The sequence below is a fragment of the Emiliania huxleyi genome (assembly GCF_000372725.1).
Source record: "Emiliania huxleyi CCMP1516 unplaced genomic scaffold EMIHUscaffold_714, whole genome shotgun sequence".
In the NCBI taxonomy this organism is placed as follows: domain Eukaryota; phylum Haptophyta; order Isochrysidales; family Noelaerhabdaceae; genus Emiliania; species Emiliania huxleyi.
The window spans coordinates 2,173-18,036 of NW_005196646.1; the positions used below are offsets into that span (position 1 = coordinate 2,173).

A 15,864-nucleotide genomic window follows, 5' to 3' on the forward strand; every position below is an offset into this window, starting at 1 on the left:
GGCGGGGTCGCAGCTGCTTCTGGAAGGCACCGAGATGTACCTTTTTCGCGCAATGGTCAAAATCAAGGTTTTGTAACGCGAGCTGTGCCACAGTGAAATGGAACTAGCCCCTCAGGGTTACACCACAGCCGTACAGACGGCTTTTACCGTGTGTGCCAGGTGTGCACAGTACGTGTACATACGGTCCCCCCACGCCCCTTCCAGGGCCAGTCAGGGCACAGGCCACAGCACTCAGCAGCAAGAGCGAAAAGACTAAAGAGGGGGTGCTGGCCCCCCCCCCGGCGCCCCCGCATCAAATCAAGAGGGAGGTGTTGTGCGACGCCGTTCCTCGCTCTGACGGAGGGCTCTGGAGTCCTTGAAGTCCGCCAACGCGGTCTGGGCAGCTGGTTCGAAGGGAAGAGCTGGACGCGAAGGAGTATCCTTTTCTGGAGGCCATCGTGCCTGCAGCGTCGCACAGCAACGCGGGATAGTCGAGGAGATCTGGGTCAACGTCGGGACCGAAGCGCTGCTGCTCCCGCCGCCGCTTGACCCGTGGAGTTGACCTCCGCTGCCTCGTGCTACTCGCGCGGCGACCAGTCGCGACGAGAATCACAAGAAGAAGCGCCACGGCCGCCGCGCACGCGACCAACTGCGCGTGCGATCGCTGAGGGGCGCGCACTGCACGGCCGCCCTGGCCGTCCCGTGCGTCCGCAAGCCGTGGCTTCCTCGCCGGCGCTAACCTCTCTGGGTGAGACGCCCCGTCCGCGCCCGCCACCTGCGAGGTCGCATCGTCGTGCCCCACGACGAGAAGTACGCAGTCCCCGGGCGGCACGGTCGCATGCGAGAGCTCATGTTGCGGCCTCCGCCGGCGAGAAAAGGCGAAACGCGCCCACGCGCCCGCCTGAAGGTCGCTCGTCCCGCCCTCATCAAAGATAGACGCTTGCGCAAGCGGACGCGTTCGAAGCGCGTGCCACGGGATCTCGGCCGTCGCCGGGCGCTCGTCGTGGTTGATCAGCAGCAGCACCGCCGACACTCCGTCCGTGGAGCGGCGCACCCAGCCCTCCAGCCGCACGTGCACAGCGAAGCGCGAGCCATGCGCCCGCGCGGGCACATCAATGCGCTCCGGCCGAACCCCGCCGTTCGCCGTCTGTACCGCCAGCGCGAGCGGGTCTGTCACGATGTTGAGCATGTCTCCTTGCATACGGTGGGGCGGCACGGAGAGCACAAGTGGCGCGCCGCGGATGCAGGCGAGGGCAAAGTGCGAGCGGAACTCGCTGGGGTGGACCTCGAGGGGCGGCCCAAAGGGAAGCGCGCTCGACGCCATGTGCGTCCGGTTGAGTCGCGGCGGCAGGTGCGTGCGCGGGTCATTCCAACCGCCGAGGCCTGAGAGGCTCGCCAAGCGCTGGAGGTAGAGCTGCGCGCACGAGCCCGGAGCCTCGGCTGGCAGCCCCCCCCCGCGCGCTTGCGCGTCGCTCAGCGCACCGCGCCGCCTCCGCGTGTCCAGTCGCAGCGAGCGGTCCGCGCCAATCATCACAAAATCCGAGGAGGAGGACGCGCCTGGATCGTCAATCACGGCCGCCGCAAACAGCAGGCTCATGCCACGCTCCGCAAAGTAGCGTGCGATGGCCTCCCGGTGTGACGGGTGCTGGAGCAGGCGGCACGCTGGCATCGCGAGCAGCGAGAAGCCAGCTTCGACCAGGCCTGAGCTGGCCATGGTGTCTGCCGCGTCGAGCAATGCCTCGGTTGCAACCTGCAGCGCGTCAGTGTTGGTGGGGCAGCGCTGGTCCCACCAGACACCGCGCACAGTGTCCTGGGCGCACGCCATCCCCGCCCCGATGGAGCAGGGGCGTGAGCTGCAGGCGCGCTCGCGCGCGGCGTGCTTTGCCGCCGCCCCCAGCAGAGGCGCGCAATGTGCTAGGTCGCCTTCGCTCAATGCTCGACAATGCGCTTGCGTTTCACTAAGAGCTTTTTTGGAGAATTCAACATAAGCCACTCTCGGCGAGATCACAGACCACACACGAACGAGACGGAGACTACTCGAGTACGCCGGAGGGGGCTCAGGGAGAGGAGACGACACAGAGGAGGAAGGGAGGGCCGCGAGGTGGAGCATCGGCATAAAAGCTAAGTAGGAGGGGTCGGCTTGCTTGTGCTTGCTTGTTTGTCGTCTCGTCAATCAACAGGGACGTCGTCCCGCCCGCCCGTCCGTCCGGCTGTGCTGTGAACAGACGGCTACCACACATCGCACTCCAGCTCAAGTCTATAGCAGCTGCCGTACGGCTAATGCTCGAAATTTACGCAGCCAGCCTTCGACCAGCGTGGCGAAGCGGTTCCTTTCGCCCGCCAACTTTCAATGAATCCGGTGCCATCCACCTTCGGCACACGCCTCCACACCCTTCAAGTGCACGCCATGAAGATGCGCTCGGTTCTTCTCGCCTCGTCCGTGGCCACGGCGACGGCCGCGACGCCACAGGCGCGCAAACCCTGCAATACCCTGCTGTGCCGCTGTCGCCAGCCGTGCCCCCATCTCCCGCCCTCGCCGAGCCCGACGCCGCCCTCGCCGCCTCGCCGCCCTCCCGCCCTCGCCGAGCCTACCACCATCCAGTCACGCGTAGGCGACGGTGGAGGCGGCGAGGGAGCCGCCGCACAGTCAGGGGCGAACTTTGAGTGCGGCGCAAATCAAGGTGCGCCGCTGACTGTGCGCTTGCGGCGCCATCATCCGCGTCCCACCCGCCACCTCCCCGCGCCGCCAGGCCTACCTCCCGTGCTACCAATTCCTCGTGACTGGCGTGACGGATATCATTATGCAGTGGAATCCGTTCGCCGGCCAGTACGGGCAGTACGAGGTGCAGGGCTGCGAGGGCGTCTCGCCGCAGCTGTACCTCAGGGAGAGCGTCGAGTACACCTTCTATCAGAATGATGTCTCCAACTGATGTCTGAGCCGCCGACCCCCCCCCCCCCCACACAACACAGCACCACATCGCTCCTGATACCCACCCTCTCCCCGCCGCCTTTCCGCAGGTACCACCCGGTCGGTTTCGCCATCGAGGCTGGCGGCGCCCACGCCCAGTGCCCCCCCCTTTCGGGAAACGAGTGCCCTGAGGTGGAGGGGCGGGAGTACCTGCAGTACTTCGTCAACACCGCCCCGGCCTGGAACTCCGCCGACCCCAACGACTTCGGCCTGGACAGCTACGAGCCCCTCTTCTTCAACTCGAGAGACCACTGGAGTCAGGTCAATTACCACGCGAAGCTCCTCGTCCCGGCGAACGGTGCAAAAAGGCCCTGCCCCCGTTTTGCCCCCCCCCCCCCCCTTCACCCTCCCCCAAACACCCCCCCCCGCGCGCCCCCCGCCCCCCGCCCCCCCCCAAACCGCCCCGCACAGGGTGCTTCGACGGCGCTTGCTACAAGAAGATCTTCTACTTCTGTGCCACATCCACAACCACATGAACGGAGAGATCATCATCGTGAGCGACTCGTTAACGTACTCGCCCCCAGCTCAGCCTGCGCTGACGGCTGACGGCTACGCGTGCGCTGGCGCTATGGGGGGCTGTACCGACCAACTCTACGACGTCAACTTTGAGAAAATCACTCTCCCGAGCTCCTTCGACCTCGGCTGCGGCACGTGGGACTCGGAGCCCTACTCGAACGACCACGGCTCGTGCACGGGCAAGAAGTTCCTCTGCGGCGCCGGTGACGCCGCGGCCGACGAGTGCAGCCGCGTCGCCACCGGCGGCGCTTTCAGGCGTGCACGCTGCTGTGAATAGGCGCCCAAACGTCGTTCTCGCAGTGCCTCGAGGTGTTCGCCCGATCGTCGCGGTGCATACGTGGCCTCACTTGACTGTCCGTGTGTTCAAGACATGCGGTTTTGGCCGGTGGCCTCCTCGGACACATTTCACTGTGGCACAGCTCGCGTTACAAAAGCTTGATTTGACCATTTGCGCAAAAGGTACATGTCGGTGCCTTCCAGAGGCAGCTTGACTGTCCGTGTGTAGGCCGCCGATTGCCAGATGCACCACGAGATGGCGACCCAGATCGAAGCGAACGACGGTATATCCCCCGCACTTGCTGCCACAGCCCGGGATGAGGAAGGTCGGAGGGGAAGGCCTCGTCTCCTTCTCGCTTTCGTAGGCCCTCTGGTCTCGTTCGCCAAGCAGATGATTCCGCACCACGCGAACGCGGTGGCGCAGGCCAAATCGCTCATGAAGTACATGACGAACCAGGAGGTGGCAGGGCTCGGCCTCGATTACGACGAGTACTACGCCCTCGCGCAAGAGATTGTGCGCCTTGAAACACAGCCGTTTGCACCGCTCCGATTCGCCGACTGCACCCTTCTCCTCCATGGGCTCGATCCGATTCCGCAGCGTGTCGTCCTCAGCGGCGGTGCTGCGCGGGAGGCGGCCGCGGGCACGCTGGGCTCGATCAGCGGCTTTCCCTCAGTTGCTCAGGAAAGCACGGATTTGGCGGACGTCGCGGCTTCAATTTTACGATGTCTTGGCACCAGCGAAGGCTTGCCCGGCCCAGATCACGCAGTTCGCGCACGGTATTCGGATTTTGCTATTTGTTCGTGTGGGGGTATATCGCAGATTTGTCAATGGTACCGCGTCTGCGACGCGGCGCCTTGCGGGCAGAGCCCTTAGCCACCCTTTATATCTTGCGCGGTCAAGAATTTTAGTATGGCAAAAAGAATGAATTTCATGCGGGGTGCGGTGCGGTGCGTGCAATCGTGTGTTTGGCGTCATGTTGAAAAAAATCAACGACAATGCGGCGGGTCTGTCGTGCAGCAGGTGAGATTCTGCGGTCTATGTTCGCCGTTCTCGCCCTCGTGCCGGCGGCACCGGCGGCACCGGCGGTGACTGAGCCGTGCGTCTGTGCTTTGAATTGGACGTATCCAGACAGCGGCCAGGCTTGCAGCGAGACGCAGTTCGGTTGCCCGCCGGTCGCGTGCGACGGACCGTACCCACCGTGGTGCGTCGTCGAGTCGCTGCCGTGCACCGACCCTGACCCTGATTCAGGCATCAACACTGGCTTGTACGGCGGTGATTGGATTAATTGCAAGCCGGAGTATTCGCCACCGCCGCCGCCGATGCCACCCTTTTCTGTTTTTCGCATCGGCGCCCTCTTGCCGCGGCAGCTGCCAAGCGGCGAGTTGATGCACCTGGGTCGGGCAGAGGACCTGACGTCCGTGCTCATGGCAATCGAGGAGATAAACAACAAAACTGACGGCGTGGCGGACGACCTGCTTCCAAACACGAAGCTTTTGCTCGCGCACCGCGACTCGCGCTGCGACGCGGAGTTCAGCTTCGACGCGGCGTACGAGCTGCTCCGTCGCGCCTTTGGTGGGGCGGGCGTTCACGCGCTTATCGGTGCATTCTGCTCGAGCGCGTCGATCTCCGCTGCGAGGCTGGCGGCGCTGGCGGACACGCCGCAAGTCTCACATGCGTCCACGAGCTCAGAACTGAGCGGCGACGACTTTCCCTTTTTCGCGCGGGTTTCCACCTCTGGTTCCCTCATGGCTATGGGTTTGGCTGAGGCCACTCGAAACCTCCTCGGCGTCAAGCGCGTGGCCACCATTGCGTGCACGGACGCATATTGCACCGCCAGCATGGCGGCCTTTGAGGCGGCCGCATCTGCTCAAGGAGTCACCCTCATTGAGTCTGTCAGCTTCGAAAACGGTCAGAGCAACCTCGGCGAGCCCCTCGCTGCTCTGCGCGCCTCGCGTGCGACCGTCTTCGTCACCATTGCTCAGCCAGAAGATGCAGATCGCCTTTTGGAGCAAGCCCTCGGTGCACGGCTCGTCGGCCCTGAATTCACCTGGGTTGGCTTGATCGGTCTATTCGAAGGGCTGGGCTCGCTGGCCGGCCGTGGCCTACCCGTGGACGATTTCCGCGGAATGCTCGCGATCACAAACTCAATCGTGCCAAGCGTGGCGTACGACGGCTACGCCTCCCGCAAGCGCGCGCGGCCATCCACGCTCGGCGACGGGACAAATTGCGACCCGGCAGAGGACGACGAGGGGCACAAACTCTGGTCAGTTGATACCGATGAGGATACCATGGCGCCACGCTGCTTCGGTGCCAACAATCAGTTTCCCGAGAGCGCCTACGCCCCGAGAGCTTACGACGCTGTGTACGCTGTGGCGCACGCAGTCCAAGCGCTGGTGGACGACCCGCACGTTCAGCATGTTGACGGCGACGCGCTGATGGCGGCCCTTCTCTCCGTCCAGTTCGAGGGCGTGACGGGCAACATCTCCTTCTCGTCCGAGCCGGCCACCCTCGGCGACCGCGCGGATGGCGTCCTTTACGACGTAATGAACGCGAACGCATCCGGCGCGTGGGTCAAGCTGGGCACCTGGCAGCCGGCCGACAACTGGGAGCAGAGCTTTGCCGGCAACGGTCAGGCGCTGACGAGGCCAACGCCCGACAACAGCAAGCCGCCACAGCTCGTGGGCGATACGCTGCGCGTCGGAGTCTTTTGTAATAAATCGCCAAGGTTCTTCCTATACGAGCAATGCCAGCATGTGATGCACATCATTGACCGCATCAATGACAAGAAGGACGGCTTCCTCGACGACTTACTTCCGGATCACAGGCTCTTCTACTCTATGGTTCAGATATGGGAAGGCTGTTCCGAGACTGAGGCCATTCGAAGCCAGTTCGAGCAGCTGGATTCCGACTTGAATGGAGTGGTCGCCACCATCGGCCCGTTCTGTTCGGATAACGTGGCCGCTGTGACAGCCACCGAGTGGCGCGCTGGACCCGACATCTCTACCGTCGTGCTCTCGCCGTCGTCGACGGCTCCGATCTTGGCGAACGTGGGCGCATACCCGAACCTGTTGCGCCTCTCGAGCAACGACAAGCACGTCACGTCTGCCCTTGCCGCACTCGCAGAGCGGCTGAGATGGCAAGCCATTTGCGTGCTCCATGACGACAGTCTATGGGGACGCGGGGTCATGCAGTCTTTCACCTCAGCCTTTGAGAGCTCGGGTGGGAAAATCGTAAACAATGGCACGGCGGAATTTTCCAAGGCAGCTTTTGACGGCGGCAAGTTGACAGGGAGCGACCTGCTCGACCAGCTCGAAGACTGTTCTTCGCAAATCATCCTCCTTGTCGCCTACCCGGATGCGCAGCGGGCTGTGTTCGCTGCCGCCTACGACGAACGTCGGCTTTGGGGGCTGGGCTACGGTTGGCTCAACGCGTATCCGACTGAGTTGGCCCTCTACAATGAAGATGGGTCGGTGAACTCGTCCGCTGTGCATGGCTCGGAAGGGGTTCTCGGAGTCATCGAGTCATCCGGCGTAAGCAGCGCCTCCGACCTCAGCCTAAATTATCAGGCGCTGTGGGGTGAGGTGTCGAGCAGTCGAGGCTGCACCAACATGAGCCCGCACTCCCGACCCTTCTGCGACCACGACGACGACGCCTGGACGCTTCCCGATTACACGGCATTGTACGTGGATGCAGTGCTCAAGCTCGCAGTGTCTGCCGATGCTGCGATCCGCAACGGCTCACGGCCAGGAGACGCAGATGCGCTGTACGCGACGATGCTGGCGGCTGACACCGTGACGGGGCTGAGCGGCCCTCTTGTTTTCGACGCCAGCGGAGATCGACTCGGCACCTTGAAGGTGCTCAACTACCGGCTGCTCACCGAAGCTTCTCAGTCGGGGCGCCGACTTAGCTCAGTACTTCTGCCGAGCTCGTTGCTTGAGTTCTCAATCGTGGGCATCTACTCTACCGCAACCTCGACGTTGCAGCTGCCAGACGTTGGCGCTCTCGTCTTCTCCGGGGGATCGACGGAGGTGCCACAGCACTCCTCCCCTCCTCCGCCGCCTCCGCCGCCTCCGCCGCCATCACCTCCTCCTGAGCTGCCGTTGAGCTCCGGAGTACTCGTCGTGATCGTCTTGCTTTCGGCCCTGACCCCCGTCGTCGTGGTTTGGGTCGCCGTTCGAGAGTGGCGCCGTCGGCGGGAGCGCGAGCACGAACGGACAAGACAGCAGTGGCTGAGATATCTCTCAACGGGACAGCCCGTGCAGCTGGAGCCGCTCACAAACGGCAACAAGTACCATCTGTTTCTTTCCCATTCGTGGCTTTCCGGACAGGATGCTGTCCGAGTGATGAAGGAACGGCTGCTAAATCTGTTGCCGGACACGAAGATCTTTCTCGACGTGGACGACTTGGCGTCCGGGCGAGGCGCAGCCGAGGTTGCTGCGTCGGAGATTCTCATCGTCTTTTTGTCGGACGGCTACCTCACGCGCCCCAACACCGTGCGCGAACTGCTTCGGGCGATGACTCTGCAAAAAATCATCATCACCGTCTACGATGAGCGCAGCGTCTACATGGACAAAGATGTGCTCGGAGCAGCGATCGACGCAGCTTGCCTGAACCTTTCGAGGTGGGCTCTCGACGGCGACTTGGCGGCCTGGGGCGCAGAGGTCCCGACCACGGCCGACATCTTTGCTGCACTGACAGCCCGGCCTCTGCTGTGGACTCGTGTTCCAGCTTTCATGAACGTCACTTTGCAGGCGTGCGTGACACCGCTGGTTCAGCCCAAGGCGCCCATCTTGCAATCTGTCCCGTCTTGGGCGCAGAAGGGGCTTGGTCGCGCAGACGGGAAAGCGAGTCTCTCCCCGGAGGTGCTCGAGCGCGCAATCGAGATGATGCAGATTGCTGCTGAGCCTGGCGAGGCGGCTTCGATGAGCCTGTACACGCGAGCCGGCATTGGCTTCACCTGGCAGAGGCTCCGCGCTGGAGAGAGGTTTCGACTCTACGCCAGCCCACACAACCCCGGCGCGCTCGAGCTCACCCAGGAGCTGTCTTGCCTGCTGCGGCACCTCGACATAGAGCTCGAAGTGACGACCTCCGTCGCCGACCTCACGGCCTGCAGCCACATGCTGCTGTACCTCGACAAGCGCACCTGGACGGAGAATGACCAGCGGATAGCTGCGCTCTCGAGCGACGTGAAGGCCGCCCTGGCCAAGCGCGTCCACCTGCTTCTGGTTCACGAGAGCGAGCCGTTTGAGTACATGGAGGGCAGCCACGCCGGCGTCAAGTTCGACGACCTCTTCGACTGCGTGGATGGCGCGACCCCCATCGAGCTGCTTCAGCGAAAGGTGAGTCCCCGCGCTCGCTGCATCAATCGGCGCGTAGCACAGTGCCGTCGACTCACCTCCACCTCTGTCTCGCTCAGGTCTACTCGGAGGTTGCGGTGCCGCTCAAAGAAGGCATCTATCGGCCCGCAAGCCTGCTGCTGCTCGCACGCGCTGTCGGCGACCAGACGCGGGCTTCGGCGCTGCGGCAGCTCACTTCTTCCTCCAAAGAGCTGCGCCTGCCCTCTACGACTTTTGCGGAGGGCAGAGCGAGTCTGATGAGCCGGAGCAAACATGACCGCTTGAGCCTGTAGGTAGAGCACACCACACGGAGCGACGGAGGAGGGCGCTCCCTCCTGTCTGAGGGTTGGTCCGGACCTGCCCGGCATTTGGGCACCACTTTGCCCACTCTGCAGTCGTTCGTTGGACGTTGCCAAGGCCTGCTAGCATCTTTGGTACGACTGTGAGCGCAGCCGCGTCGTTCTTTGTCGTCCTAGAGATAAAATGTACAATTGCAATTATGTAGTAGCTACGGCTTTAGTAGAGAGCCGTACTGCTCGCATGAACACGATGAATTGCCTTCAAAGTAACATAAAGAGACGAAGGCGCTCGCACTGCTCACACTCGAAACGCCGCGATCGCGGTGTCGGCAGCGTGACGAAGCGGAAGCCGCCCACAAAACACGCAAGCACACACACAGGCACATACACACAGGCGTCTCCATAGGTGTGCTATCAGCAGCCAGACCTGGCCCATCTCTCAAACGTCCAGCCTCCCCCCCCGCCCCTGCCCCGCGCTACCCCCCCCCCCCCCTCCTTCCGTGCGCCGCCCTGCTGGCACACGCACCCCCTCCCCGGCGCCCGCGCGTCCGGAGGGCAACTGCGGCGCGTCGACGAAGCTGCGAGATTCCGCGAGATTTGCCCCGCGACTCTACCGGAGGACGAACTGCGACGTGTCGACGAGGCACGCCGCCTGGACGGCCGCCGGAGTCAGCGGCGCATCGACGTGGAGCGGGGGCTGCTTGGACGCGTCTCCCGCGTCGGCGCGCGCCGCGAGGATCGCGGCGCGTGCGGCGAGGAAGGCGGCGGCGGCGAGCGCCATCGGCGGCTCCGCAGACGCCTTGGAGTGCAGCGTCGCGCCCGGGGCCGGGTTGGGCGCGCGCGGCAGGAAGGAGACGTTGAGCTCGAGGGGGATGTCGTGCACAGCCGGCACCTGTGCTCCCCCGTGCCGGGCGTAGGGGAGCGTCTCGGAGGCGTCTCGGAGGCGTCTCGGAGGTGTCTCGGAGGTGTCTCGGAGGTGTCTCGGAGGTGTCTCGGAGGTGTCTCGGAGGTGTCTCGGAGGTGTCTCGGAGGTGTCTCGGAGGTGTCTCGGAGGTGTCTCGGAGGTGTCTCGGAGGTGTCTCGGAGGTGTCTCGGAGGCGCACCTTGTACTCCCACGTGCCGAGCGTCGTCGGCGCGCCGCTCGGCGAGTGGGAGACGACCTCGGGGAAGAAAGAGCGACGCCGGTTAGTGAAAGGGAATGGAGAGGGATCGCTCGGCGGGCGGAGACGACCTCAGAGAAGAAGAGGCCGAGCGCCATGACGAAGCCCCCCTCGACCTGCCCGAGGTCGATCTCAGGGTTGAGGGGGGTCCCCTGGTCCATCAGCAGGTCGGCGCGCAAGATGCACGTCTCGCCAGACAGCGCGTCGATCTCGACCTCGCAGATTAATTAGCACGAATCAGCACTACTCGGCACTGGGTCGCCGGCGGCGGGTCACGCTCTCCGCCTCGCAGCACGCCACGCCCGAGGTGGCGTAGTCGAACTTGGGCACCCCCTCGGGCGCGGCCCCGCCGAACCAGCCGCACAGACGATCTCAGCATTGTGCTGGAGGGTCTGCTCAACGAACTCGGGATAGCCGACCTCAGTACGTTCGAGGCTGTGCTCTTGCACGATACAGGCGCGGTGCTCGACGCGATCCGAAGCACCGCTGCAGCCGCAGAGGCTGGTGGCGTGCGGCGGCTTATGCCAGCTCAGCCACGAGCAATGTTGTTGTGTCCCCAAGCAGCACTGCTACCGCTGGCGTAATCTCTGTGCAGCACAAGGGCAGCTTCTCCCGCACTCTCGTCAGCACAGACACGCAAACCACGCTAAGGGGCTCGGACATCCATGCAGCCGCGAGTGCTGAGATGCTGCTTCGGCAGGAGTTGGAAGAGAAGTTGCGGTCACGGTTAAGGAGCTTCTGAGCAGCGCTCTGCGAGCGCTGTGAAGAGGGCGCTCGCGTCGGCGCGGGATGAGCTTGCTGCGGCACAAGAGCTGAGGCGCTCCGACAGCGACAACCTGAGGACAGCGCAGCAGGCTGCTAAACGCGACATCAAAGCGGCCGAGCGGATGGCCGACGAGGTAAAACACGCAGCTCGAACTGAGTGCGAGTGGCGTATCGGCGAGATGCGTGCCCAGATGCAGGCTGAGCTGCGCGAGCAGCTCGACGCGCTGCAGATTTCGATGGAGGCAGAGGCGAGGCGCGCTGATGCCGCAGCGAGGCGGAGAGCTAGGCGGAGAGGTCAAGGCGCTGCACAACAAGATGGAGGGGATTATGCACACGCGTGAGGGGTTGATAGTCGCAGAGGCGCAGCTCGGCAAGCACGAATATAGTGATTGTTAAGAAACACATACGGAGCTTTGCGGTCGTTGACCCTCCCACTGTGAGCCTGGGCCGCCCGGACCCCAGAGCTGCTTGCCTCTGCTGCGCGTGCAGAGCACAGCGTTGCGCGAGCGTTGGAGAGGCCAGCCTCCGGCTTCTCAGCGTGTCGCGAGTGCTGTGTCTCTATCTGCCATTCTGCCTGGTGGATGGGTGTGGTGGGGGACTCCTGGTGGCGTTTTGGTTACAAATTTACGGACTTACGGATCGACCCCCCTCCCTCCCCGTCCCGGCCGCGGCCCGGCCGTGAGCACGTGTGAGCGACGCCGATCGCTACGAATCAAGTTGGTGCCGGACAGGCGAAAGGGAAAGCGAGACGAAATTTTCAAAACACAAAAAGAGAAATCACTGGTGGCAGTCCAAGTGCTTCAAGCACCAAGGCCGTCATCGCCGAACGGCGGAACCAAGGCCGTCATCGCCGAACGGCGGAGACGAGAAGGGGAGGGAGTGGAGGAGGGAGCAGATCGGGAGGGGGGGGGGGCAAAGGTGGAGGGAGGAGGTCACACACGGACTAGATCAGTCAAGATGCAATGGAGAGACAGGGGCTATCCAACGACAGTGCCCAGCGAGGTGGACTGCTCCCTATACCGTCTCGCCTGTGACGGCGAAGCCCAAGACGCGAGCGCTGAAGTTGACCGCTGCGATAGTAGTAGTAGTTGAGCTGGTGCCGCTCGTGGATCTCGCAGAGCGAGCGGGCGAGGAGCGCCGCCCGCGCGCAAGCCGCCACGGGGAAGAGCGCCGCCGCCTCGCAGAAGGGCGTAGCGGCGCGGGAGGCGCCGTAGGAGGAGAGGAGCTTGGCGCACTCGATGTGACCCTCCTGGCACGCGATGCACAGCGGCGTGGAGCCGTCGTTGCGGGCTTGGTTCATCGCTGCGCCGGCCTCGAGAAGCAGCCGGGCGCACTCGAGGCGGCCCTCCTGGCATGCGATGAACAACGGCGTGGCGCCATTCTGCTTGGCTTGATTGACCGCCGCGCCGGCCTTGAGAAGCAGCCGGGCGCACTCGAGCTGGTCCTCCTGGCACGCGATGAACAGAGGCGTGGCGCCACCGTCCTTGGCTTGGTTGACCGCCGCGCCAGCCTTGAGGAGCAGCCTGGCGACGTCGAGGTGGCCCCTGTGGCACGTGATGACCAGCGGCGTGCAGCCGTCGATAGTTGCTTGGCCGACCGCCGCGCCAGCCTCGAGGAGCAGCCGGGCGCACGCGACGTGGCCCTTCTGGCAAGCCATGTACAGCGGCGTGGCGCCATCCTGCTTGGCGTGGTTGACCGCTGCACTGGCTTTAAGAAGCAGCCGGGCGATCCCGACGTGGCCCTCCTGGCATGCGATGCACAGCGGCGAGAAGCCGCCTTCCGTGGCTTGGCTGACGGCCGCACCAGCCTCGAGAAGCAGCCGAGATATCTCGAGGTGGCCCCTGTGGCTCGTGATGTGCATCGGCGCGCAGCCGTCCTCCTCCGCGGCATTACTGACCGCCGCGTTAAACTTGAGGAGCAGCCAGACGCACTCGAGGTGGCCCTCTTGGCACGCAATGTAAAGCGGCGTGCAGCCTTCAGCATCGGCTTGGTTGACCGCCGCGCTCGCCTCGAGGAGCAGCCGCGCGCACTCGGGGTAGGCCCCCTCGCACGCGAGGAAGAGGGCGGTGGCGCCGTCGCCGTCGGCCGCCCCAACGCTCGCGCCGCCTTGAAGCAGCAGCCGCACCGCCTCGGCCTGCCCGTGACGAGCGGCCCAGGTCAGCAGCGTGTCCTGCCTCTCGGTGTCAAGCCGCGCGTCGAGCTGGGCCGTGAGTCTGCTGCCGCGCGTCCGACGCCCGGAGAATAGGGCGCGCAGCGAGGCCGGGTCGCCCTCGGCAAGCCCGGCGAGCAGGGCTGGGCCGATGCGCATTGTTCATTGTCCGTTGGTGACGAGTGAACAGATTTTTAAGAATCTGCGCCCGCCGTCCAAGGGGGAGAAAGAAACCCGATTTCAACTTGGCCTTTCCGAGGGTTTCCTCTCGCACCCTACCTGGTTTCCTTTCCGTGTTTCCTGCTCGTTTCCCTACAACACCCTCTAGTTTCCTCGGGAAACCCCGGGGAAACTCCGTGGAATTCGTCATTTTGGTCTGAGCCGTGTCTGAGGCTGTTTTGGGGCCAAAATCGGCAAAACACCGGGTATTTTGCGGGTATACCTGGAAAACCCCGGTATACCTGGAAAATACCTGGGTATCGTGCCGATTTCCTCAATTTTGCCCCAGATTTTGCCCCAGACCAGCTCTCAGACTCAGGGAAACTCGCGAGTTTCCCGAGGGAAACTCGAGAGAAACAGAATGGAGCACCAAACACCCTCTGGTTTCCCTGGAAACTTCCGGAAACGCAAAGTGCTGGGGACCCTCTGGTTTCCCTCTGGGTTGCCCGCACCTCGGAAAGGCCAAATTTCAACCCCGCTCGCGCCGAGCGAGGTGAGTGGATACATGTACAAAACAAACAGGACGAGCATGACAGGGTCCCCACCTGCATCATTGGTGCCCGCGCCGCCTCTTCTGCGGACGGGCCCACCACCCTTCACGTACGGATCATGTAGTCCCCACACTCGCTGTCGTGGGATTGCTTGTCTGGTGCGAAGTTGTTTTGTTGTTTCCGCGCGCGGTTTTCTTTCGCGACATGCGCATGCGCGTCCAGTCCTCTATCACGCTCCGCCTGCTCTCGCCCCTCCTCGCCGCCGGCGCCTCGCGCTCGCGTCCGCCCCTCCGCGTCGCCTCGCGCGCGTGCCGCTCAGCCGTGGCCGCGTCGGTCGCGGTGCCGCTGCCTCCGCCCGAATCGCCTCCTGCTCCTCCGCCTCCCTCTCCTGGCCGTCAACACCGGCAGGGCACGCTGCCGCCGCCGCCGCCGTTTGCGTACGCCTCGCTGGCGCGCAGTCTCGCCGCCGTCGAAGCGGAGCCCGCACGGCTCGGCAAGGAGGCTCTGATGCGACGGCTGCTTGATGAGGCTTGGGGAGGAGAGGAGCAGCTGCTGGCGTGCGTCGCGCTGACGACGCTGCAACTCGCGCCGGGCGGCCGGCCCGTCAAGCTCGGGCTCGGCAAGGCGCTCCTCCTCGACGCCATCGCCCACGCCGCGGCGCGACATCGGCCCGACACCGCGCCGGAGGAGCACGGCGGCAGCGCGCAGTACGGCGGCGGCGCGCGGCCAGAAGCGCTCGCCGCTCGGCTCAAGGAGCTCGGCGACATCGGTGCGCGGGTCTAGATGCAACGGGGAGGTGGCACGGGCCGCTCACCCCACCCCACCCTTGGCTCCACCAATCGGCGACGTGTCACGCCAAAGCGACCGTGTATACTCGCTCGCTGGTGGCCCGCGCGAGGCGGCGCTGCTCCGTCTCCGCTAGGTACGCTCGCCGCCGAGGCGCTGGCCGAGGCGCGCGGGTCGGACACGCGGTGGGAGGCGCCGCCCGCGAGCGGCGCTGTCGACGTCTCCGAGGTGCTGCGCACGCTGAGGGTGGTGCAGGAGGCGGCGGGCGCCGGCTCACAGGCAAGGAAGACGGAGCTGCTCAACGCGCTGTGAACAGCGTCTCTTCACACCTGCACCGGCTCACAGGCGAGGAAGACGGAGCTGCTCAACGCGCTGTGAACAGCGTCTCTTCACACCTGCACCGGCTCACAGGCGAGGAAGACGGAGCTGCTCGGCGCGCTGTGAACAGCGTCTCTTCACACCTGCAGCTGTGAACAGGCGAGGAAGACGGAGCTGCTCGGCGCGCTGTGAACAGCGTCTCTTCACACCTGCAGCTGTGAACAGGCGAGGAAGACGGAGCTGCTCGGCGCGCTGTGAACAGCGTCTCTTCACACCTGCAGCTGTGAACAGGCGAGGAAGACGGAGCTGCTCTCCGAGCTTCTCTCACGGCTGTCGCTCGGCGAGGCGCAGCTGCTCCTGCGGATGATCGCGGGGAAGCAGCGGACCGGGTTGGGCGACAAGTCGCTCCGGGCGGCCCTCGCGCAGGCGGCGCTGCGCCAAGCGCTGCCCGGACACGACGAGAGCGATCTCGGCCGCGAGATTGGGGCGGCGAGCGCAGAGGCGGCGGCGGCGGCCGCCGAGGCGCTAGGCGGCGGGCCTCCGGCGCGGCTGGCGTCGGCGCTGCGTGCCGCGCGCGAGGCATGCGCGGAGGGAGGCGGCG

The 15,864-nt window shown here is 64.6% G+C and overlaps 3 protein-coding genes across 3 annotated transcripts; 1 reads left to right on the forward strand and 2 right to left on the reverse strand.

The window, feature by feature from the left end:
• Positions 1-292: 292 nt before the first annotated feature.
• Positions 293-1,804, reverse strand: EMIHUDRAFT_248881 (hypothetical protein; the record flags this gene model as incomplete). The annotated part of the gene is made up of 1 exon (XM_005761284.1): positions 293-1,804. One exon carries the CDS (start codon positions 1,802-1,804, stop codon positions 293-295), a length of 1,512 nt encoding a protein of 503 aa, XP_005761341.1.
• Positions 1,805-2,329: 525 nt separating this feature from the next.
• EMIHUDRAFT_120809 (hypothetical protein) lies at positions 2,330-9,369 on the forward strand (the record flags this gene model as incomplete). Its single annotated transcript, XM_005761285.1, has 11 exons — positions 2,330-2,401; positions 2,592-2,660; positions 2,730-2,854; positions 2,998-3,245; positions 3,359-3,400; positions 3,472-3,666; positions 3,741-3,772; positions 3,969-4,023; positions 4,105-4,356; positions 4,761-9,079; positions 9,157-9,369. 11 exons carry the CDS (start codon positions 2,330-2,332, stop codon positions 9,367-9,369), a joined length of 5,622 nt encoding a protein of 1,873 aa, XP_005761342.1.
• Positions 9,370-9,985: 616 nt separating this feature from the next.
• Positions 9,986-11,198, reverse strand: EMIHUDRAFT_120810 (hypothetical protein; the record flags this gene model as incomplete). Its single annotated transcript, XM_005761286.1, has 4 exons — positions 9,986-10,267; positions 10,479-10,535; positions 10,607-10,750; positions 11,154-11,198. 4 exons carry the CDS (start codon positions 11,196-11,198, stop codon positions 9,986-9,988), a joined length of 528 nt encoding a protein of 175 aa, XP_005761343.1.
• Positions 11,199-15,864: the final 4,666 nt, after the last annotated feature.